The sequence below is a fragment of the Bos indicus genome, chromosome 14 (genome assembly GCF_029378745.1).
Source record: "Bos indicus isolate NIAB-ARS_2022 breed Sahiwal x Tharparkar chromosome 14, NIAB-ARS_B.indTharparkar_mat_pri_1.0, whole genome shotgun sequence".
In the NCBI taxonomy this organism is placed as follows: domain Eukaryota; kingdom Metazoa; phylum Chordata; class Mammalia; order Artiodactyla; family Bovidae; genus Bos; species Bos indicus.
The window spans coordinates 44,172,799-44,198,180 of record NC_091773.1 but is presented as its reverse complement, the minus strand read 5'-3'; the positions used below and the strand labels follow the sequence as shown (position 1 = coordinate 44,198,180).

Genomic DNA, 25,382 nt, shown 5'->3' with positions numbered 1-25,382 from the left:
CCCCCATTAGAATGTAAGTTCTGAAGAACAGCTTCTTTTCTTTCCATCACAGCCACTGGAATATTCCTTGCTAAGTAGCTATTTAGTTTAATGAATAAAGGAATACCATCAGCAAGAAGGCTTGGAATGAATGAAAAAGTGCTTTCATCTATCTTGACTTCATTTCCAGATGGATATTTGGACTCTCAGATACCTGTAATTTTGGTTTGAGTCATTAATTCCCTTAAGTGGAAGATATTTTTTAATAGAACAGCTTCATTGTTTGAAAAATGAGCAGAAAGCACTCATAGGGTGAGGATTTATTAATTAATATCGTCATTATCTGCTCTGAATTAAAAAAAAAATCAAGCCAAATTCTTTTTTGTGAACCTTGGGGCTGGAGTAGGGGGGAGGGAAGGTTTTAAATTCTCCCCCTTTGGTTCATCTTCCATCTCATGCGTTTGGATCAGTGGCTCAAGAAGATCAGGGAGCCTGAAATTTGTGAATGGTCTCCTTAGAGTAAACACCAGCTCTTCACGATAGTGTACTTTAAAGTGTCCTAATTCTGTCTCTGCTTCTCAGCTCCCCTCACATCCCTCTCTCCCAGTTTCTGCTCCAGCTCTTTGCTGCCGCAGCTTCTAGAGCTCAGTACTGCTCATTGCAGCAGGAAGCATGGGCAAGCTGTCCACAATGCCCGGGAACTGCAGTGGGAATGGCTAGGTTGCAGTGTCAGGAAGGCCAGCCACCTGGGACCTCTGGAAACCCCAGGCCCCTGGGCTCACGAAGCTCACAGGAGGCGTGGGCTCCTTCTTGCTGTCACTAATCTATCCGTTGCAACGGACTGTAGCCATGTGCCACTGTGCTGTGTCTTCAACTTGCCAGCCTGAAAGTGATCATTCCCAACACACAGGATACGCCTCACTTTTGCATGTTTTCTAGGTATTTTGTTTCAATTGAGAAAGATTTAGGTGGGGGTGACTGGCTGAATCAGGATACTAATTCCATCATAATAGCCGGTGAGTCATTCTCTAAATGTGTAAATGATGGCTTTCTAGAACAGGGCTTGAGAGCAGAAATCCTACTAGACTTGTAAACAAACCTACAGCAATTCTGTCAGTTCAGGGAAGGTGTCCTTGTTTATTGGTTAGGGGAGGCTTCTGGTTGAAACAACCCATTTCCAAACTTCAGTGGCTTAACTCCATAAAGGATTTCTCATGTCACAATCCAATCAGGTCAGCAGGAGTGATGAAGGGGTGTTTCTGCTCTACACATTCTCCAGGGACCCAGGCCCCTTCCTCCCAGTGCAGAGATTCTTAACTTGGAGTCCACAAGTCCCGTAAAGGGAGTGGAAAGAATTCAGAGAGTCTATGAAATTAGGTGGGAGAAAAAACATATCTTTATTGTCATTAATGTTTTAACTATAATTTAGCATTTCCTACAATTATGATTGGAGACATCAAACCGCTATAGTATTAGTGCCTCCTGTGACTTTTCTACCAATACGAAATATGGATGTTTTCATATCACCTTACAATCTTAGCAGATATCATGAAATGTCATTTATGCACAACGCCACTTTGAAATTATGGTAGTTACTAAATTCACTTAAAGATCTTATTAGTTTATGTGTTAAAGAGTATATATATTACCGCTTCACGAAATTTTTAAATATTTTTATAACTATTTCAGCACACTCACAGTTTTTTTAATCCTGTGTGTTTTATTTTAAACATTATTAATAAAAACATTACTTTAAGAAGGGGTTCATAGAATTTAGCAGACTGCCAAAAGAATTCACAGCCAATAAAAGATTAAAAATCCCTAAAGTACAAGTTCTGACTGTATAGCAGAGGGAACTATATTCAATGTCCTATAATAAACCATAATGGAAAAGAATATAGAAAAGAACGTATAGCTGAATCATTTTGCTGTACAGCAGAATTAACACAACATTGTAAATCAACTATACTTCCATTTTAAAAATATTTTTTAAAAAATTCCTGAGGCACTACTGTCCCCTAAGTCCTTGGGTATACCGTACCTCTAATCAGCGAAACAGGCTGGAGTGACACTGACAAGTAGTTTAGGGACAAGGCTTAGAAGGAATGTATGTCACTTCTGCCCTTATTCCATTGGCCCTAATTCAGTCACATGACTTCACCTAACTTCAAAGGGGGCTGGGAAATGAAGTCTAGCTGTGTTCCCAGGAGGAAACAAGGATGGGGCTTGGTGAGCACAGGGGAGAAAACTCACTCCCTGTCAAATTCACTCCAGGAAGTATATCGTAATAAGACCATAATAGCTGCCATTGGTTGAATAATTACTCCCGTCAGTATTGCGCTAAACGATTTTGCTTTCGTGACCCTATTTAATCATCATAATAACCCTATGAGACAGGTACTATTGTTCTTACTTGATAAATAAGAAAACTAGGACTTGAGAGAGTAAGTCCAAAATCAGGGCTCTCAATCACTTTGCTGGACTGTTTTGGAAAACTTCTAAGATCCTCATAGGAGAAGATAGATTTGTGTCCTGGTGGAGAGAGTAGTTCCAGGAGCCAGACTTCCAAAACTCACATTCTGGTTTTGCTCGAAGCTGGCTCCATTGACTAGGCATGTTTTACTGAAGCTTTCCATGAATCTGTAAAATGGTGATGATAATAGTATTCATCTTTTAGGATTAAATGAGATAAACTCTTAGACTAGCACTTGGCACATAGTAAGTGCTCAATGAATATTCTAAAATTCACTGTCATTAATGCCGGGTTTCCCTGGTGGCTCAGATGATAAAGAACCCACCTGGAATGCAGGAGACCTGAGTTCCATCCCTGGGTTGGGAAGATTCCCTGGGGAAGGGCATGGCAGCCCATTCTAGTATTCTTGCCTGGAGAATCCCCATGGACAGGGGAGCCTGGTGGGCTACAGTCCATGGGATCACGAAGAGTCAGACATGATTGAGCGACTAAGCACAGCACAATGCCTGAAAGACACTGTAACCACCTTAAAAAAAAGTGAACTAATGGGGTGGGAGGGAGGTTCAAGAGGGAGCAGACATATATATATACCTGTGGCTGATTCATGTTGATATATGGCAGACACCAACACAATATTGTAAATCAATTATCCCTCGATTAAAAATATATTTTTTAAAAAGTAAACTAAATGTTCCAGCCGGGCTCAGTATTTAAGAAGGAAGCAAGAAAATCTCTGAGGTCACTAAGATCCTCACCTGGGGGGTTTCCTAGAATGGTGTGCTGAGTTATAGTCAAGAGACTGGGAAGCTGTTATGTTGATGGGTTAGTTTTCATTTTAATGTAACCTTGTCTTCCCTTTCTAGAACTCCATGAAGGTGATGTTCAAATGCCTCTGGAAGAACTGTGGGAAGGTTCTGAGTACTGCAGTGGGTATCCAGAAGCACATCCGGACCATTCATCTCGGGTAAGGAGCCCTCCCTTTGGAGCTGGGTGTATCTCCATCAAGTTCAGTCCAGGACCACCTACACTCAGAATTACACTTCTCATTGTGCCTTAAAAATTCTGAACACAGAAACAGAGACTGGGCCTGCGTGGTCTTCCTAATCACTACGGAGATGGCCACTGCAGATAATACAGGCCAGTGTGGCAAGTGGAAAGAACATGGACTTAGAGCTGTGAAGCCTCCCTAATGCACTCACCAAGTGATATTAAGCAAGCTGCTGCTCGAAGCCTCAGTTCTCTATGAAAAAGAAACTCAGAATATCCGCCCTGCAGGGTCATGTGTGATGCTCAAAAATAAAACGTATGTGAGAGTGATTTGTAAAAGATGGAGCACCAGGGTAGGGTAGGGTAAGGAGTCCTTAGACCCCCTGAAAATGTTTGTAAAATTATATGTGCAATTTTTTTCCCCAGTGGAGTGTGTTAATGACTTTGTGCCTCAAAGGCAGACATAGCCTGAAAAGGGTTTAAGAACCACAGTGACAATCAGTGTTGCTATTCTTATGAAGCCTGATGACCTGCTCTATCCTTTTCTGTTGCCCAAATAAGTCCTTTATTTGTACAACAGACACATTTCCCTGTGTTATACAAAACCTTTCTAAGGAAAGATAAAACGAAGTTTTGCGCAGCAGGGATTAGGGGCTACTCCAGAAGGGCTGTGATGGTACAGCCTCTTGTTCTTTAGTCTGTGGGTCTTTCTTGTCCAGGGATGTGGAACTAAGAAGGGATCTCGAAAAGCTGTAAGTGATAAACTGTGCACAAGGCAAAGCCAGACACATGACTGAGCCCCCAAGTGCTTGGACACCGAGGGGTCCTTTCAAAAAGATGTTGTTGGTGTTCGGTTGCTAAGTCGTGTCTCTTTGCAGCCCCATGGACTGCAGAATACCAGGCTTTCCTTCTTCCTGAGTTGACTCAAACTCATGTCCATTGAGTTGGTGATGCCACCCAACCATCTCATCCTCTGTCACCCCCTTCTCCTCTTGCCTTTGATATTTTGCAGCATCAGGGTCGTCTTCAATGAATCAGCTCTTCGCATCAGGTGGCCAAAGAATTGTAGCCTCAACTTCAGTGTCAGTCCTTCCAATGAATATTCAGGGTTGATTTCCTTCGGGACTGACTTGTTGGATCTCCTTGCTGTGACTGCTGAGAAATAAGCACTATAGGCACTTGGCCCAGCCAAGGATAAATTTAGGCAAGGCATCATCCATAAAAAGTGATAGAAAAAGAAAACAAGAACGGGTTCCAAGGTGATTTTGCTGATTCCTGTGGGTGGGCTCCTGCCATGGCTGGAGAGAAGCAGGAATCCAGCTCCCTCACCCATAGGCTGGGGATACTGGGGACATAGCCAGACCTTTCCGGGGCATGGCATGTGAAAAATCACCAAGCACCACGGTCATGGCCCAGCGAAGCAGGGCTTCGGCTCCACTAGCCAGAGGGTCCACTCCACCCTCCAAGAAACCCCACACAGAACCCACTCCTTCAGGGAAGGACACCCCACGGCGTCTTCGCTCAACTCTCACCATCAGCCAGCTCACAGTGTAAATAACTCAGTTATTTGAACGTTTAGAAAGAGCTTTCTGAAGCTAGATTCAGGAGCTGCGGGTCTTTGTTTTAAAGTCCATCTCGCCCAAAAGTCAAATCATATTCAACACCACACAGAAACACATACCCTATCTATGTGTTTATAGACTGTGAGTGGCATCACATGAGTTTCTTTTGAGCTTCCAGGGTGCTCTCCTGGTGGGTGAAATTCAAGTACAGCAGGCGCTGTATTTGCTCCCCTGGGATTCCCTTTTTCCTCTGCGTGCTTCACATGGCCTTGATGAGTTAGAATCCCCATCTCTGCCAGCCACTACCCAGGAATGTGCCTGGGAGCCTATAGGAGGATGGGGCAGTTTTTAATGAGTGTTGATTGGCTTGTGAAGAAGGTAGCTTAACCCAAGCCCCCAAATACATATCTTGCATCTGATATAGCTGCAGTGCACACCACACCAGCATAAGAAGTGCTCCGTTTTTCTCGTAATTCTCACTCCGTTCTTACACACCAGGGGCTGATCCTGATTTATCCCCGTGTAGGACACACGATGTTCCCCAGGCCTGCGTGTCTATTAGTAGCACTCGGCAGCCGGTAGCGACTCGGCTCGCCCTTTCCTGGAGAGGAAGTGGGGACAGAAATAGAACAGATGCACATTCTTCGGCCCACTCTCTGGGGTCTTCGATGCTTTGCTTGTAGGAGAGCCAAGCCCTGCCTGACCTGATACGGAGCAGACACCTCCCTAGATGCCTCAGGCAGAGAGCTCAGGGGAAACAGAGCCAGGCTGGGAGAAGCCGCTGATCTGGCTGAACAGCAAGGCCCAGGAGAAAGGGAGATTTGTATTTTAGGTTCTGTGCAGGGATTGTCAGTGGAAAAAAGTTTATTCCGAGTCAGTGCCCTGCTCCTGCCAGATATGGTCATGAAACTTGGAGATGCCCCAGGAAAGCAACATTTACAGATCCCATCCCATAAAACCAGCTGCAAGAATGTGCATCATTTCCCTAGAAATCCTCAAATCCAACAAATAGTAGTTATTTGACAGGCTTCCCAGGAGGTCCAGTGGTAAACAATCTGCCTACCAATGCAGGAGATGCAAGAGATGCCGCTTCGATCCCTGGGTCGGGAAGATCCCCTGGAGGAGGGCGTGGCAACCCACTCCCGTATTCCTGCCTGGAAAATCCTATGGACAAAGGAGCCTGGTAGGCTACAGTTCATGGGATTGCAAAGAGTTGGACACGACTGAGCCCACACACACACACACACCCTTGACAGTTATTTTCTTTTCCACAAAACTTACTGTGGAAAAACACAATTTTCTGTGTCTCAGAAGAACCTGAGGAAGCATCAGAAGATACTTTTCCTGATGATAGTAAACACTGAGTCTTTCTAGCATCAGCCTTATTTTTATTTAATAAACATTTAGTGCTTATTGATGCTTTTGAACTGTGGTGTTGGAGAAGACTCTTGAGAGTCCCTTGGACTGCAAGGAGATCCAACCAGTCCATTCTGAAGGAGATCAGCCCTGGGATTTCTTTGGAAGGAATGATGCTAAAGCTGAAACTCGAGTACTTTGGCCACCTCATGCGAAGAGTTGACTCATTGGACAAGACTGTGATGCTGGGAGGGATTGGGGGCAGGAGGAGAAGGGGACGACAGAGGATGAGATGGCTGGATGGCATCACTGACTCGATGGACGTGAGTCTGGGTGAACTCTGGGAGTTGGTGATGGACAGGGAGGCTTGGCATGCTGTGATTCATGGGGTCACAAAGAGTTGGACACGACTGAGTGACTGAACTGAACTGACACGTGAGTGCTCTACACCTCTAAGTACTGTGTTTAGTAGGCTCCCGGTGGACACGGAAGGCCAGCTGTGCTATGCTGCTTTATATAAGGGCACAGGCTGCTAAAATTACACAGGCAGCTGGGAGGTGTCAGGATTCGAACCCCGGCAATGTAACTCCAGAATTCATGTTGGTAATCACTGTGCTATAGCATCGGCTTCTTTCTTTCATTCATTCAGCATTTAACAGGCACCTACTGTGTGCCAGATGCACTGAAACATGTGGTATCTATTAAACAAAAATGAACAAGACACAGCCCTGAAGAATCTGTCTTAGGGAGGCGACAGAGGTTTAAAACAATTACAGATGCACCAAAACCAATTACAAATGCACCAAATCATTAAATAAATAAAGTGAATTGAAATGAACACACTTCAAAGTAATTCCGTGGTGGCTCAGTTGGTAAAGAATCTGCCTACAATGCAGGAGACCTGGGTTCGATCCCTGGGTGGGAAAGGTCCCCTGGAGAAGGGAATGGCAACCCACTCCAGCATTCCTGGGCTTCCCTGGTGGCTCAGGTGGTAAAGAATCTGCCTGCAACGTGGGAGACCTGGGTTTGATCCCTGGGTTGGGGAGATCCCCTGGAGAAGGGTACGTCTACCCACTCCAGTGCGACCGCCTGGAGAATTCCAGGGGATCGCAAAGAATCGGACACGCTGAGCGTCTTTCACTTCCACTTCTTCAAAGGGAGCTCAGAGGATTTAACTGTTTGAAGCTAAATCCTGATGCCTGTCCCTCAAAAGAAGTCCCCAGTTTGAGAGCTCAGGTCACTTGCTCCCCTACCCCTCGCCCGGCCACTGTCAACCGCTCCACAGCCTGCTCACTGGCTCCTGTTCCTCTTGCCCTCCCATCCTCTGTTCTTTCTCCAGACAGTGGCCAGGGTGAGCCTTTTAAAAGTACTTTATGTCTGTGAGTCGGTTTCTGTTTTGTAGATAAGTTCATTGGTATCATTATTTTTAGATTCCATATAAAAGTGATAGAATATGATCTTTGTCTTTCTCTATCTTACTTCACTTAATGTGATAATATCTAGGTCCAGTCATGTTGCAAATGGCATTAGGTGGCATTAGAGAACAAATTTATGGTTCTCAAAGGGCATAGAAGAGGAAGGGGTGGAGTGGGGAGAGAGAAATTAGGAGCTTGGGATGAACAAATACACACTACTATGTATAAAGCAGATAAACCACAAGGACTTACTGTATAGTGCAGGGAACTATCCTCGATATCCTGTGGTAACCTATAATGGTGGAGAAGGCAGTGGCACCCCACTCCAGTACTCTTGCCTGGAAAATCCCATGGGTGGAGGAGCCTGGTAGGCTGCAGTCCATGGGGTCTCTGAGAGTCGGACATGGCTGAACGACTTCACTTACACTTTTCACTTTCATGCATTGGAGAAGGAAATGGCAACCCACTCCAGTGTTCTTGCCTGGAGAATCCCAGGGACAGGGGAGCCTGGTGGGCTGCCGTCTATGGGGTCGCACAGAGTCGGACACGACTGAAGCGACTTAGCAGCAACTTAGCAGCAGCAGCAACCTATAACGGAAACAAACCTGAAAAAGAATACACACACGCGCATGCACACACACACATATGGCACTTTGCTGTACACCTGAAACTAACACAACATTGTAAATTAACTGTACTTACTATACATCAATTTTAAAAAATAAAAATAACAAGTCACTTAGATACTTCAAAATCCCCAGAGGCTTCCATCATATTTGGAACAAAATACCAAATTTTCCCCAGGGCTACAAAGCCCTGTGCCATTGTGTCTCTGCCTTCCTTCCCATTCTTCTCCCATCACTCTTTGCCTGGTGCCCTGAGCACCAGCCACCTACCTCTCCGTCCTTCTCAGAAAGCAACAAGCCAGCCAACCCCAGGATTCTGTGCATTCTTCTCCCATAGTTCCCACAAGGGTTTTTCCCTCACCTCATTGAGACCTCTGCTCAACTGTCATCTCAGAGTCTTCCTATGAATACTCTATTTAAAATAATGTCCCCCATCGCTTGCCCTGATTAAGGATGGTCTTAATGCTGCTTAATTTTTCTTTCTGGGATTTATCACTACCTAATGTATTAAATGGAGAAGGCAATGGCACCCCACTCCAGTACTCTTGCCTGGAAAATCTCATGGCCGGAGGAGCCTGGAGGACTACAGTCCATGGGTTGCTAAGAATCGGACACGACTGAGCAACTTCACTTTCACTTTTCACTTCCATGCATTGGAGGAGGAAATGGCAACACACTCCAGTGTTCTTGCCTGGAGAATCCCAGGGACGGGGGAGCCTGGTGGGCTGCCGTCTATGGGGTCGCACAGAGTCGGACACGACTGAAGCGACTTAGCAGCAGCAATGTATTAAATGGACTTCCCTGGTGGCTCAGATGGTAAAGCGTCTGCCTACAGTGTGGGAGACCTAAATATCTGTTTCTTTATGGGTTTACTTTTTTTAAATTGACTTATGGTTAATGAATAATATTATATAAGTTGCACACGTACTGTATGGTAATTCACAATTTTTATGATTATAGTTCATTTATATTTACTGTAAAATATTGGCTATATGCCCTGTGTTTTACAGTAATACAGTCTTGTAGCTTAGCTGGTAAAGAATCCGCCTGCAATGCAGGAGAGTGCAGTTCAATTCCTGGTTTGGGAAGATCCGCTGGAGAAGGGATAGGCTACCCACTCCAGTGTTCTTGGGCTTCCCTGGTGGTTCCAACAGTAAAGAATTTGCCTGCAATGGGGAGACCTGGGTTCAATCCCTGAGTTGAGAAGATCTGCTGGAGAAGGGATAGGCTACCCACTCCAGTATTCTTGGGCTTCCCTGGTGGTTCCAACAGTAAAGAATTCACCTGCAATGGGGAGACCTGGGTTTGATCCCCGGGTTGAGAAGATCTGCTAGAGAAGGGAATGGCTACCCACTTGAGTATTCTTGACTGGAGAGTTCCATGGACAGAGGAGCCTGGCAGGCTATAGTCCATGAGGTCACAAAGAGTTGGACACAACTGAGCAACTTTCACATACATACATACATCCTTGTAGTTTATTTTATCCATAATAGTTTATACCTCTTAATCCTCTACCCCTATACTTCCCCTCCCCCTCCTTAACTACTGGTTTGTTCTCTATATCTGTTTCTTTTTTGTCATATTCACTAGTTTTTTGTATTTTTTAGATTCCACATACAAGTAATATCATAGTATTTGTCTTTCTCTGTCTGACTTATCTCACTTGGCATAATACCCTCTAAGTCCATTCATGTTGTTACAATGGCAAAATTTCATTCTTTATGCATGAGTAGTATGAGTGTGTCTGTGTGTGTGTGTGTGTGTGTGAGAGTAGCTCAATAGTGTCAGACTGCTTACAACACCATGGACTATAGCCCGCCAGGCTCCTCTGTCCATGGAACTCTCCAGGCAAGAATACTGGAGTGGGTTTCTATTTCCTTCGACAAGAGATCTTCCCAACCCAGGGATCAAATTCGGGTCTTCTGCATTGCTGGCGAATTCTTTACCATCTGAGCCACCAGTGTGTGTGTGAGTGTGTGTGTATGTAGTGTCTTCTTTATCTAATTGTATGTTGATGGACATTTAGGTTGCTTCCATATCTTGGCAATTATAAATAATGCTGCTATGAACATCAGGGTGCATGTATCTTTTCGAATTGATGTTTCTGATTTTTTTTTTCAGATATATACCCAGGAGTGGAATTGCTAGGTCATATGATAGTTCTATTTTTAGATTTTTAAGAAACCTCCATACTATTTTCCACAGTGACTGCCCCAGTTTACCTTCCCACCAGCAGTGTATGAGAGCTGCCTTTTCTCCACCTTCTCACCAACATTTGTTGTGTTCTTTTTGATGATAGCCATTCTGACAGGTGTAAGGTAACATTTCATTGTTGGTATTATTGGTTTGATTTCCATTTCCCTAATAATTAGCATCTTTTCATCTTTTTTGGCCACCTGCATGTCCTCTTTGGGAAAAAGTCTATTTAGTTCTTCTGCTCATTTTTTAAATAGAATTGTTTGTTTTTTTAATGTTGAGTTAATGAGCTATTTATATATTTTGAATATTAACCCCTTATCGGTCATGTCCTCTGAAAATATTTACTCCCAATCATTAGTTTGTCTTTTCACTTTGTTGATAGTTTCCTTTGCTGTGCAAAAGTTTTTAAGTTTAATTAGGTCCCATTTCCTTATTTTTGCTTCTATTTCCTTTGCTTTAGGAGACAGACTTGAAAAAAAAAATATTGCTACAATAGATGTCAAAGAGTGCTGTGCCTATGTTTTCTTTTAGCAGTTTTGTGGTGTAATGTCTTACGTTTAGGTCTTTAATAATCCATTTTGAGTTTATTTTTGTATATGGTGTTAAAGAATGTTCTAATTTCATTCATTTACATGTGGCTGTCCAGTTTTCCCAGCAACATGTGTGGAAGAGACTACTGTTTTTCCATTGTATATTCTAGCCTCCTTTGTCATAGATTAATGGACCATAAGCGTGTAAGTCTATTTCTGGGCTCTCTATTTCTGTTCCTTCAATCTATAAATATGTTCTTATGCCAGTGCATGCATGCTCAGTCACTTCAGTCGTGTCTAACTCTTTGAGACCCTATGGACTGTAACCTGCCATGCTCCTCTGTCCATGGGATTCTCCAATCTAAAATGCTGGAGTGGATTGCCATGCCCTCATCCAGGGGATCTTCCTGACACAGGAATCAAACCTGTGGCTGCTGTATCTCCTTCATTGCAGGTGGATTCTTTACCCACTGAGCCACCTGGGAATCCCCTTTATGCCAGTACCCTACTGTTTTGTTTACTGTAATTTTACAGTATAGTCAGAAGTCAGGGAGCATGATTCTTCCAGCTCTGTTCTTTCTCAAGATTGTTTTAGCTATTTGGAGTCTTTTGTGTTTTCAGACAACTTTTTAAATTATTTGTTCTAGTTCAATGAAAAATGTCATTGGTATTTTAATAGGAATTGCATTGACTCTGTAGATTGCCTTGGAGAGTGTGGTCATTTTAACAATATTAATTTCTTCCTATCCAATAACGTGGTGTATTTTTCCATCTGTTTGTGTTGTCTTCAATTTCTTTCATCAGTGTCAGATAGTTTTCCAAATGCAGGTCTTTTACCTCCTTAGGCAGGTTTGTTCCTAGGGATATTATTATTTATTTTTGATGCATTCTGTTACAAGTTTCTTGTCTGCCTCTTCCACTAGACTGTACGTTCCATCAGGGCAGAATCTGTTTTGTTCACTCTAATATTGGGTTCCTAAAAAAGTGCCTGGACATAGTAGACTCTCAATAAATTTTTTTTGAATAATTGATTGATTGGTTGATTAGTTGAGTCAATTGCTTTAAGATATCAAGGAAGGCTTCCCCCGGAAGTGGACAGTTGCAGGATAAGTAGAAGTTTGCCAAGCAGACAGGACAGAGGAAAAGCATTCCAGACAGAAGGAACAGCATGTACAAGATCTCAAGGCAAGAAAGCAGTGTGGGTGAGTAGGATTGCTTTGCTCTCTTTTGCATTAGGCGTGTTGGGGAGTCTGACTACAGTGATGGAGAAGAAGACTTTTACTACACTGAGATCAAGCTCAACACAGACTCCGTGGCAGACGGTCTGAGCAGCCTGGCCCCAGTTTCGCCCTCCCAATCCCTGGCTTCGCCTCCTACCTTTCCCATCCCAGATTCCAGCCGAACAGAAACTCCTTGTGCCAAAACCGAGACAAAACTGATGACACCCTTGAGCCGCTCTGCTCCCACCACCCTCTACCTCGTGCATACTGACCACGCTTACCAGGTGACTGGCCAGGGATCATGAGAGCAATCACTTTACTCCTAACCAAAAGCGGTAGCATTCTGACCTGTGAGTTAAGGATTGTTACTGTTGTGTCTGACTCTTTGTAACCCCATGGACTGTAGCTCATCAGGCTCTTCTATCCATGGGATTCCCCAGGCAAGAATACTGGAGTGAGTTGCCATTTCCTATTCCAGGGTGAGTAAAGGATAGCTCAGTGGAAGAACAGCATCCAGGAGAGCCCAGTAGCAGAGTTTGCCTTTTTTCTCCTTTTAAAGACAGAATCTCATGCAGATTGGACCCTAGGGTGTTCTTGAACTTCCCAAAACTGACTGAAGATCTGATCCCTGAGAAGTTGTTATGAGGATTAAAATCCTTAATATTGTAACACTCTCAGGAGGGTGCCTGGCACATGATGTGAGTACTTGTTAGATAAAAAAATTATATAAATTAAGATGAACTTTGACAAGCGTTGGCACAATGACAGCCTCATCCTGTACTGCAGATCCAGGACTTTGTGCCCCGACTCTCTGAATTGGTAACTAACTCTCTGGAGTTAGTTAGGCTGGAGCCATGGTTGTCAGTGTTCAGCAGATCAACAGTGTCAGCGTCACCTGGGAATTTGTTAGAAATTCACATTCCCAGACCTGCAGACCAGAAGCGAGGGGTGAGGCCGAGCAGTCTGTGTTTAACAAACCCTCCAGGTGATTCTGCCTCACTCTAAAGTCTGTTAAGGCCTTAGAGACAAATCCTGCAAATACAGGACACAGCTAAAACTCCTTCCTCCCCCAGCAATTCTGAACTCTTTTAAGTGTCGATTAATAAAATTTCAATACGCTCAAATAAAGAAAAAAAAAAAAAAACAGTTTTCCCATAATTTTCAACTACTTTATGTAACTTTTTAAAAGAAAACTCTCCTGTACATATTTGTAATTTGTGTTCTTCCACTCCTGTTTATAAACACTCTCCGTAGAACTGAATATATGACTGAATTCAATTAAATCAAAACATCAAGTTGTTTCTTTCTCTTATGTTAGGTATCTACTTTTTAATTATCATCAATAAGGCTAGTGAGGACACTTCTGTGCCAGTAGTTGTTTTTTCTCCCCATTGAATTTCCAGAAGAGTAATTACTGAGTCTTAGGATACAGCATGAACAGCTATGTATTGCCAAAATATTTTCCAACGGTGCCAGTTACAAAACCACTGCCACTAGCAACTATATCTATAAAAGTAGTAAAACTAACCCTGTAGAGAAGTCATTCAGCCATTTATTAAGTAGACTTCAACTCAAGAGCAATGGAATAGCGCTAATTATTAAATTAGTTGATGCAGCAACTTTCATTCCTGACTCTTCTATTCAAAAAGGATAATTCATCCCTTAGTTCTTGTTTGTCAATATTGCATTTAGGTCCAAAATCATGGGCTTGAACCAACTTAAATTATTTTTCTTATGTATTTAATGAGAGTTGGAACATACACTAAGGGATCGAGAAGTTCCTTCCCAAACTATAGATTCACAGCATTGGGATTTTTCTGTTTATAGTTATAAGTGTTCAACATAAAGATATTAAAAACGTGAGCAAAGAAAGAAAATCCATCCCAAGTCCCAACAACAAGGAAGCCCCTTGGTTCATATGGTCCTTCAGGACTGTTCTACGTGTGCATTTTAAAAATGGAGTCTATTACAGTACTGTTTTCGCTGTGCTTTGTTGTCTCCACTTGATATCTCATGAACATTTTCCCATGCCAACGAGTGTTCTTCAGCATCATTTTCCCTATGTGTTTCCAGTTTTTTTAAAAAAAATATAATACATAGTTATGCAATGAACATCCTTGTGTCCATTTCTTTAGAATAAATTCTAGAAGTGGAATAGCTAGTGTACAGAACACTAAGAATTTTGACATGTATTGCCAAATTACCTTCCCAAAATGTAATTGTCAACCTACCATCTCTCCCAACTTGATAACAAGGAATTGTATCTCACAGATGTCCTAAGATAGGTACGTGTATGTATAATCAAATTTCTATTCAGAAATCAGCAGCCAAAAACCTTCTCCTCCTATACCTTAGATTGCTTTAGATGTATAAAAAGTTTAGCTACTTTCTTTAACCATGCTTAATCTCCTCCTATTATAATTTTGTCATTAATAAAGCTGAGATTATTTCTGAAGCCTTATTTTGGTAATGACAGCTTAAGACTCCAAGGAGAAATATTCTTTCAAAACAACTTTCTCTGTTTTCTATTTGATAGGCCACACCCCCAGTGACCATTCCAGGAGCAGCCAAGTTCACCCCCAACGGCAGCAGCTTCAGCATTTCTTGGCAGTCTCCTCCAGTTACCTTCACAGGCATTCCAGTAAGTAGAAAAGCAAAAAGCCAGAAATCTGGTCAAAGCCAAGCATACATTTAGAGAACAAATTGTAGAAACATGCAAAATAAAAGACAAAAATTAGAATGCCAGAATAATTTTTTTTAAAGTGATATTTGTAAGCTCACCAAGCTATCTCGTGGTCCAGACTAGCCCAACTTCTCTGTGAAAAGGTGTTTTGACGGGAATTTTAGAAAGTAAAAGACAGTTTCATCTGTTGATAAACATCTTGTTGGAAATATATCAAGATTTTTTTGTATGGGTGGTGTATTTGTATGTTTCCTAAAGGCTTTATAAAATTAATAGTTGAACTCAGACCCCAAAGATAAAAGGAAGAGACTCTACAGGTAAATGGCGTGTATCATTATGAGCTCTCTGGTGGCTCAGATGGTAAAGAATCTGCCTGCAATCTGCCTGGGTTCTATCTCTTGGTCAGAAAGATCCCCTGGAGAAGAGAATGGCTACTCATTCCAGTATTCTTGCCTGGAGAATTCCATGGACAGAGGAGCCTGGTGAACTACAGTCCATGGGGTCACAAAGAGTCGGACACAACTGAGCGACTAACACTTTCACTTTTTCTTTCAACTATATACAATTTGACTTTGAAATTATTGTTTGTGGGTATGTCATTCTGAAAGTTCAGATAGTAGAAATTGAAATCAACTTTTTTCTTCTAAAGCCTAAATAATCCATGCTGATGGGTAATTTGCAAATAAATGAGTATTGAAATATGCCGTCGGATTTAAGGATTATTTTAGAATTGATTTGACATATTAAATAATTACTGTCTGAAAACTCACCATGAATTTACTTGATTCTTAACTATTCATTTAGAAGATATTGAGTCTTTTACAGCTTATCACAGAATATCCATAGCCCTCCACACTGCTCATGCTCAGGGGTTTACAACTCCTGATAAGGTTCAGAAAGTGGCTTATGATAATAGATATTAACCTTATTTTCTCCTCTCCACCCCCTCCCCAAGGACCTCACAAAAGCTTCTTATTGCAACCGCTGGCAACTCCCAGAGGTTTCCAGCAAATGCTAAGGCCTCCTGTGGAGCTGATAAAAATGAAAGTGGCTCAATCATTTATGCTGTGCTCTGTCAAAGAATAGTTATTAAATTCCTTAGAGGAACGGCCAACAATAAAAAAGCATCCTGCTGGCAGCAATTTGAAAATCTTGTGGCTTCCAGAAAATACCCCTAGAATTGGATTTTTAAGCAGTATGGTGGATCTGGAGTAATTATGAAAGGTGCCGGCTTCATGAAGAGTGGGAACTGCTGGTTGTTCTCAAAGAACAAGAATACGATGGATGACCTTGTTACAAACATTTAAAAAGAAGAGATTAGATGTGGAGGTATTAGTTTTGCTTCTGGCAAGAGCAATAATTCCCCCAAGGTGGGTGTCAGCCTTTTTGGCAACTTTTTTTTTTTTTTTTTGGATAGACATAAAAAGACCAGAGTGGCTCTCAATATGACATTTGAGACTACCCTTCTAACTCAGAGAGGCAGCTCCAAACATAGAATTACAGAGACCTACTCTTCTGAATTCTGTTCAGTCCTGTCTTTGATTAGAGCTGAATTTTCAGAAACATACCCCACATTGCTCATCTGGTGAAAAAATAAGTACAGCATGTAGACAGAACATTGAAGTTCAGATTTCCTTTCAAGTTACCTCTTTTATCAGCCCAAATGGAATATTTTCCCCTTTGTTCTATTAATTAAATCATTTCCTTTTGAAATAAAGTGACATCACTGTGAGTGGTTTTCACTAGTTTTAAGTCCCCTGAATCTCCTAAGCGGCTGACACGGCAGGACACCAGTGAGGCTCCCTCCTCTTGTTGATTTCTCAACAAGCAAAGTTTAAGACTTTTCTCTCTATGGATACTATGGATATCTCGGCCCTCCTCTCAAGGTCCTAGATTTTTCAGAGTTCCTCACTTCACTCTCGACTGGTTCCCAGCGACATCCTGGACTAGAGCTTTGACGGAAAGTATGTAGAATAACTGTGTTAAGTAGATTCCCACTAAAATCCTATGTGAGCTACTAATTTATTCTTTCACCAGAGAATTCCCAATCTATCTGATTTTAGATGGCTTTAGCAGTCAAGCTTGCCATTACTATTTAAAAATAAAGGTAAGGGAGTAGGGAAAGCTGCCCTTTACCAAGGCTTTTGTTTTATTCTAGAAGGATGACAAGGTTTACTACTCAAAGTGTTCTTCATGTTGTCCTACTCTCAAGCATGTCTTTTTTTAAAAGAGTAAAAAAGTAGCTGCTTGCTGTCTGCCCACTTACACTGGGGGCTGGATCTCACAACTCCACACCTCCTAGCATAGGACTGTCCATGTCCACTGACTGGGTGCCAGCAACCGTCCCTGAATTCTCCACAGCTGCTAGTCCCACCCTTAGAAGATGGGGAGCCAGGCTGACTGAGAACACGTGAATCCCCACCTCCTACATTTGTGTAATAGGGTTTTCAGACAAAAGCTCTAAAAGTTTCAAATGATAAGGCACTAGTATTAGGGGTGGCTTCCACTTTATCCAAACTGATGAACAGAGCAGTTGCTATTTTATTCAAAGTGTTAGTTACTCAGTTGTGTCCGACTCTTTGTGACCCCCATGGACTGTAGCCCTCTGTCCATGGAATTCTCCAGGCAAGAATACTGGAGTGGGTAGCCAATCCTCTTCAATGAACGCATTTCTTATTTTACTCAAAAGCAAGTACCCTGAGGTTGTCAACCCCATTTAAGATTTCCTTTTTTCCCCTGTCTTTGAGACCTAGTATTGAAGAGGAGATGCTTTCATATGCTTCCTAGAAAGTAGAAATAATCTCCTTCTGTGAAATCCCAAGGTTTGCAGAATTTTATTTATTCATTTGCCTACTCTGGACTTCCTGAATTGGGGGCTTTAATAAGTTCCCTGGGTAAGACTTCTTCCCAGAGGTGTATAGCTGAGAAAGTCGATCTGCATATTCACAAACATAACTATAGGTTCAGTCTTTTCTAGCCCAAGGCTATGGGCATAGGGTAGGGAGAAGACCATGGTTAATTACAGCTTTCTTGACCTGTTTTTCCCCAGTGACTCCTCTTTTCTTCTAATTATTTCCCTTTCTTTCCCTGTCTTCTCAGGGCAGAAAACTGAGAGCTCTCGGCCCCTGTGTTAGTCTGCCGTAATAGCAGACTGGGTGGTTTAAACAACCCACATTTATTTTCTCCCAGTTCTGGAAGCCAGAAATCTCAGACCAATGTGCTAGCTGACCCCTCCTGCTGACTTGTCAGAGGCCACCTTCTCAATATGTCCCCACATGGCCTTTTCTTTTGGAGGCGGGGAGATGGAGAGAGAGCCGTTGGGTCCCACCCTTTTGAATTCATTTGGTGGCATTAGTGGTAAAGAACTCGCCTGCCAGCGTAGGAGACCTAAGAGATGCAGGTTCCATCCCTGGGTCAGGAAGATCCCCTGGAGGAGGGCATGGCAACCCAGTCAGCATCTTGCCTGGAAAATCCCTTGGACAGAGGAGCCTGGTTGGCTACAGTTCATACGGTCACAAAGAGTTGGACACGACTGAAGCAGCTTAGCACACAGGCAGCACATACCTTTAATTACTCCCTTAAAGGCTCCATCTCCAAATACAGCCACAGTGAGAATTAGGGCTTCAATATGTGAAGGTTGGACTGCACAAAATCTGGTCCATAATAGGCCCCATGTAAGTAAGTAGAAGCTAATCAATCTGCTATCCAAGGGCCATGCCAAGAGGCTTCAGGTCAGAGAAATCATCTCCAGACCTGAAATAGTGCTTATTAGCTCTTTAGCTGGTTTTTGTTTTTTTTTTTCCCCAAACACTTGGATGGAGGATTCAAAATTGTTTGTTAGAAGAAATTAAAACCAAGACGGGAGGCTTTTTTGCATTTGAGAGATATAAAATCACAGAGAAATTTCTCCAACGTATTTGCTACTGCTACTGCTAAGTCACTTCAGTCGTGTCCGACTCTGTGCGACCCCATAGACGGCAGCCCACTAGGCTCCCCCGTCCCTGGGATTCTCCAGGCAAGAATACTGGAATGGGTTGCCATTTCCTGCTCCAATGCATGTAAGTGAAAAGTGAAAGGGAAGTAGCTCAGTCATGCCCAACTCTTAGCGACCCCATGGACTGGAGCCTACAAGGCTCCTCCGTCCATGGGATTTTCCAGGCAAGAATACTGGAGAGAGTTGATATCTCCTTTCTCCAGAGGATCTTTCTGACCCAGGGTTCAAACCCACATCTCCTGACGGCATCTCCTGCATTACAGGCAAATTCTTTATCACTGAGCCACTGGGGAAGCCCATTACTGAACTGATTTGAGGTAAATACTAACTCTGGCATTTACAAGCTGTGACATCTAGCCAGTCAGTCACAGAACCTCTCTTAAGCAATGCCTTCAACTTAGCTGTACAACCACTGCCTCGTATTGCTGCATTTTCAAGCACAGTGCTTGGCACTGGTTGACGTTGAGAACTTACTAGTGTTGTTATCTGTGATGTATCTCATTGCTATTAAACAGAGGGCAGAGAAAGTGGATTCTCCTTATTGGGACTGACTCATATAACACAGATATACTCAACATATGGGAGAAATCAGCCATAATTTTTGCAGACTGTAATTTAGAGTTCTTTATTGGAAGGACTGATGCTGAAGCTGAAACTCCAATACTTTGGCCACCTCATGCAAAGAGTTGACTCATTGGAAAAGACCCTGATGCTGGGAGGGATTGGGGGCAGGAGGAGAAGGGGACGACAGAGGATGAGATGGCTGGATGCCATCACCGACTCGATGCACATGAGTCTGGGTGAACTCTGGGAGATGGTGATGGACAGGGAGGCCTGGCTTGCTGCGATTCATGGGGGTAGCAAAGAGTCGGACACAACTGAGCGACTGAACTGAACTGAACTCAAACTCTCCTGAAATCACACCTAATCAGGAGACAGATTATAGGCATGTAGCCCATTTTGTTAATTTAGAAGTAATACCACATAGTACTCTCTCCAACTTTTATAAAACAAGTCCCCAAATAGAACATTAAAAGTTAAGATATAAAACAAATAAATACAGAATATGGAAGCCATTGGGAAAGAGAGCTGAAATCATGTTTTCCAGGGCACACATTATTGTCATCATTGATGAGGCAGGTTGGAAGACACCAGAAAACAGGGCATTAGCACCATTCAGAACCAAATACCAAGATCCCCGAGTGTCAGACAGCCAGTGCTCCACTGTTTACTAACTGCGTGGCCTCAGCCACTTCCTTACCCTCTCCATCTTCTTGTCTATAAAGTGGAAGTGATAGCATTGCTTATCCAGGGTCATTATGTAGATAACATGGGGGAAGGTACTTAGCTTAACAAGTTCTTAGAAAATTACTGCTGCTGCTTTTAACTCTGAGATCCATGTAAGCCAATTCCCTGCTCCAAGCCTAAATTATTTTACCTACAAAATGCAGATAGTGCTTATTTTTCAGGCTTTTTGCTGAAGATTAAACGAGATTATAAATAACCCAGTGGCCCATCTTTCACATTTGCAAGCACTGAATAAATGCTGGTAGACTCCCTCTGCCAGTCTCTCCCTTTGATTTTCCCACCCTCAGCCCCAGTTAACATAAGACACCAAAACATGATCGTCTTGATGTTAAAGGTCTCCAGGAAAGCTCATGAGTTAGGTTGTATTCATCCTCCCATAGAACTGAGCCACACGCTGGTATGTGAAGTGAGTCCTGGCTTCTGCTACACTGAAGGCTGTAGAAACCCCAGGTCTGTTGTGAAACGGGAGGGGCTGCCATCGGACAGGACTAAACACAAAACAGGTACGCCCTCAACTCCAGAGTTAAAAAAGCCATTAGCAGAAATAAAAACCATAGAGAAGGGCTCTTCCTGGAGTACATCCAAATCTGGTCCTCATCCTCTCGGAAGCCCAGCAGGTCACCAGTTTTTTAATTTCAGTAAATGGCACCCATATCCCTTCATCCTCTCAGGCCAGAACCTAGGATGTATCCTTGACTCCTCTTGATTCATCCCTGACTCATCTAAAGATTTGTCTTCATATTTCCTGTCCTGTAGCCCATCTGTCATCAGGGTCCAGACTCTGCCTCTACAGGATATGAATCCAACCACTTCTCCCCACCACGGTCACACCATCTAAATCACCAGTGCATTTTCCTCCTAAATTAGTACAAAAGCCTCTTAAGTAGTCTTTAGCCCTGTCCAGGGCTATCTCCAATTCATTCTCCAAGGAGCCAGAGTGATCTTTCTAAAGCATTAATCAGATGTCTCACTTTACTAAAATGCTCCACTGGCTTCCCTTGTACTTAGAAAGGCACTGAAATTCCTCATCACAGCTTCAAGGGCTGACCTGACTCCACCACCTCCCATCCTCCTACCTGCTGCCTCCCCCAGCTGCACTTCCAGCCCCACTGGCCTCTGCACCTGTGAGGTCTTGGCCCTCACCTTCCCCTTTCCCCAGACTGCCCTGTAGGTCAAAGGTAGCCAGTGCAAGAGGCCTTCCCTCGCCACCCTAAACAAATACGCTTTCCATCACCCTTGGTCTGGTAGCCTGTTCTAGTTTCTTCATGCACTTATCACTAAAATGCCCTTACTTCTTTTGTGCTTATTGTCTCTCTCCCCATTAGAAGGTATACTCTATGGGGGCAGAGATTTTATCTTGTTCATCGCTGTATTCCCACAATCTACAACAGTGCCTAGGGCATGCATGCGTGCGTGCTCAATCGCTTCAATCTTTGCAACCCGTGGACAGTAGCCTGCCAGACTCCTCTGTTCATGGGATTCTCCAGGCAAGAATACTGGAGTGGGTTGTCGTGCCCTCCTCTGGGGGACCTTCCCGACCTGGGGATCGAACCCAAGTCTCCTATGTCTCCAGCACTGGCAGACAGGTTCTTTACCACTAGAGCCACCTGGGCATGGTGAGAACCTAATAAATATATGTGAATGAAGAGCATTTTACCATCTCACACCAGCCCACACCAAAAGGGTATGGCCATTTTGCAAAATTTAGAACCTTCCACATTATCCCCAGCTGATGGAAATAGTGTCCCTGGCATGTCACCTAAACATTTCCAGTTCTCTGACTGAATAAGGAGGTATTCTTGGGATTCTACAAGTTCTACAATAATTTAAAAAAAAATTTTGTTTCATTGTCCTGAGCACTTAATTCATATCAGCACATTCTAGATTATCTACTGCTGTACTGCTGCTGCTAAGTCGCTTCAGTCGTGTCCGACTCTGTGCGACCCCATAGATGGCAGCCCACCAGGCTCCCCGATCCCTGGGATTCTCCAGGCAAGAACACTGGAGTGGGTTGCCATTTCCTTCTCCAATGCATGAAAGTGAAAAGTGAAAGAAGTCGGTCAGTCGTGTCTGACTCTTAGCAACCCCGTGGACTGCAGTGGAGTGGAGTAAGATTATCTACAGTGGGGATAAACTCTGAAGCCTTCACTCCCTCTGGTTTGCTAATATGCATCCTGATCCGCTAGTGGTAAAGAACCCACCTTCAATGCAGGAGACGTAACAGGTGGGAGTTCGATCCCACCTGGAGTTCGATTCTTGCCTGGAGAATCCCATGGACAGAGGAGCCTAGAGGCTACAGTCCATAGGGTCGCTAAGAGCCTGACACAACTGAAGCGACTGAGCACACAGGCATGCATCCTGATCCCAACGGGTTGGGGGATGTGTGGGGATTCTGCTTCTGGAAAAACATGCCCATCCACATCAAATGCATACACTGAACTCCAAAGCTTTCATTTTATGAAAAAAAGTATGTATGTTACTCACCTCTGTTGGCCCTCAATCCCCTCAGCTTTAGCAAAAAGTAAAGAGTCAGTTAATTAATTCTTTAATGGAAAATTAATTCTCATTCTGATACGAAAAAGAAAAGGAAAATGATATTCTGGTATTTCAAGGACAAGACAGAACCAGATATACTGGCCACTAGTCATTCCCTGAAGACACCATTGCTGTAGACTTTGAACTCTGAAATGCCCTTTCATCTTTGCTCTTCCCTATTTAACATATTCATGTATTCCTCCAGTAATTATTTGCACCGTATCAGATAAATTTGGAGTTTTTAATGATCTCAACAAGCAGAGTATTTCTCATGGTGTTAATTAGTAGTTCTCAAAAGTAAATAAGCATGAGAATTTGGCTTCCATGGTGGCTCCAATGGTAAAAATTTGCCTGCAATGCAGGAGACCAGGGTTCGATCCCTGGGACAGGAAGATCCCCTGGAGGAGGGCATGGCAATGCACTCCAGTATTCTTGCCTGGAAAATCCCATGGACAGAGGAATCTGGCAGGCTACAGGTCCATGGGGTTGCAAAGAGTCAGACACGACTGAGTGACTTTCACTTTCATGAGAATTTGGGGAAAGACTTTAAATGTAAATTCCTGAAACCCATCCCAAGACATTTTCTCAGTACATCTGGACTGGTACTTAGGAATCTGAATGCTTAAAAAGCAACCTAGTGTATTCCATACAGTAAAATAATATTCAAGACTTGAGAGAGAAGAAAATTCTAAAACACATGCTGATGTGGATAAACCCCAGGGACATTATGCTAAGTGAAATGAATCAGTCACCAAAAGGCAAATACTGTATGATATTGTGTGATTTCATTTACAGTATATCTAAAATAGTCAGATTCATAAAATCAAAAAGTAGAATGGTAGTTGCTAGGGATTAGGAAAGTGAAAAAGCATTAGTTGCTCAGTTGTGTCCAACTCTTTGTCACCCCATGGACTATAGCCTACCAGACTCCTTCGTCCATGGGATTCTCCGGGCAAAGAAGAATGGGGCCTCCCTGATAGCTCAGTTGGTAAAGAATCTGCCTGCAGTGCAGGAGACCCTGGTTTGATTTCAGGGTCAGGAAGATCCCCTGGAGAAGGGATAGGCTACCCACTGGAGTAGGTATTCTGGCCTAGAGAATTGCATGGATTGTATAGTTCATGGGGTCGCAAAGAGTCAGACACGACTGAGCAACTTTCACTTTCAGGGAGGAACACTGGGTGGGTTACCATTCCCTTCTCCAGGGATCAAAACTGCATCTCCAGCATTGCCGGCAGATACTTTATGGTTTGAGCCACCAGGGAAGCCCACAGGGGTAGGGGGAGGGGATAAACGAGAGTTACTAATCAATGGACGTGAAGTTTCCATTAAGCAAGATGAATAAGCTTTAGAGATCCGCTGTACATTATATCTAGAGTCAACAGTGTTGTATTGTGCACATAAAAAATTGTTAAGAGTGTAGACCTCATGTTAGGTATTCTTACTACAATAAAATAAAGTTTTTTTAAAAAGAAAAGTGAAGACCAATGGTACAGAATAAATCAGACTTATAGCAACAATGGTTTAAAATATTAGTTTTTTTTCTTACGTGTTTAATTTTTTTTAATTTATAACTGGGAAAATAGCACTTATATGTCCATTCTTTTACATTCATTTTTTAAATGAAAAAAAAAAAAAAGTCGAGATCCCTATACTAGAGAAAGTCAGTTCTCTAAGTGTGCTTAGGGATGTTCCCATGACTGTTGGTCAGTACTGGTATTCTTGTGGTCATGCTGGCTTCTCAGTGATTATGTTTTTAAGTTTATTAAATGTTTGCTCTTTTGTGTATGACAATCTTGTATATTTACATGACACATCATTTATGTTTTGTTAGTTTTTTTGGAGCTTCTGAGAATCCCATTTGCTGGGAGATATTTAATGTTACGTGAGCAGGTGATGCAAAGAGAATAAGTGAGAAATGCAAGAGGAATGGAGAGCAAAGGGAACTCTCCCATCATCGCAGCTGAGAGACAAGAGCATGAGGAGGTTAAACACATGGTCTGGCATCAGGGAGAGCTCGACTCTGGCCATTACAGGTTCCGCAACCCTGGGCAAGTTATTTAACCCCCCTGTGCTTGGTTTCCTCATCTGTCAAATGGGAACGATGAATACTTATCACATGGGGTAGTTGGGAAAGTAGAGCTGTTGTCAGGGACCCTGGCACAAAGTGGGTGCTCAGAAGTTCTACAAGGTTGACATTCGTTCTTGCTTTGCTCAGGCTCTTTGCTGCTTGCCTCTGTTCCTGTTCGGACCCAGCATCTGCCATGTGGCCGTCTAATGCAAGAAGCCATGTATTTATTGACTGTGAATAACCTAATTGAATAAACAGAAGGTCAAGGTCCGCACTGTGTGTTGCCACTGAGTAGCTGTATAATTATAGAAAACTTTCGTAACCTCTTTTCTTCTTTAAAAGAGAGATGATTGAGGCTTGGAAGAAGAATATCCTTTAAGGTTTAAAATATTATTCAAGTGAAAATGAGCAATTTGGAATGCAGAGATGTGAAGTCATGAAGATTTC

At 42.9% G+C, this 25,382-nt stretch overlaps 1 protein-coding gene across 2 annotated transcripts in view; it reads left to right on the top strand.

Annotated features, from left to right (window-relative positions):
- The window catches only part of ZNF704 (zinc finger protein 704), a 259,768-nt gene that overhangs the window by 220,414 nt on the left and 13,972 nt on the right, over window positions 1-25,382 (top strand). For both annotated transcript variants that reach the window (XR_011570627.1, XM_070802741.1), the window contains exons 5-7: window positions 3,316-3,416; window positions 12,364-12,631; window positions 14,884-14,988. Coding sequence is in view for 1 of the 2 variants with exons in the window: in XM_070802741.1 (XP_070658842.1) it covers window positions 3,316-3,416; window positions 12,364-12,631; window positions 14,884-14,988 (474 nt within the window). In the remaining variant the exon portion in view is untranslated. The remainder of the gene's footprint in view (window positions 1-3,315; window positions 3,417-12,363; window positions 12,632-14,883; window positions 14,989-25,382) is intronic.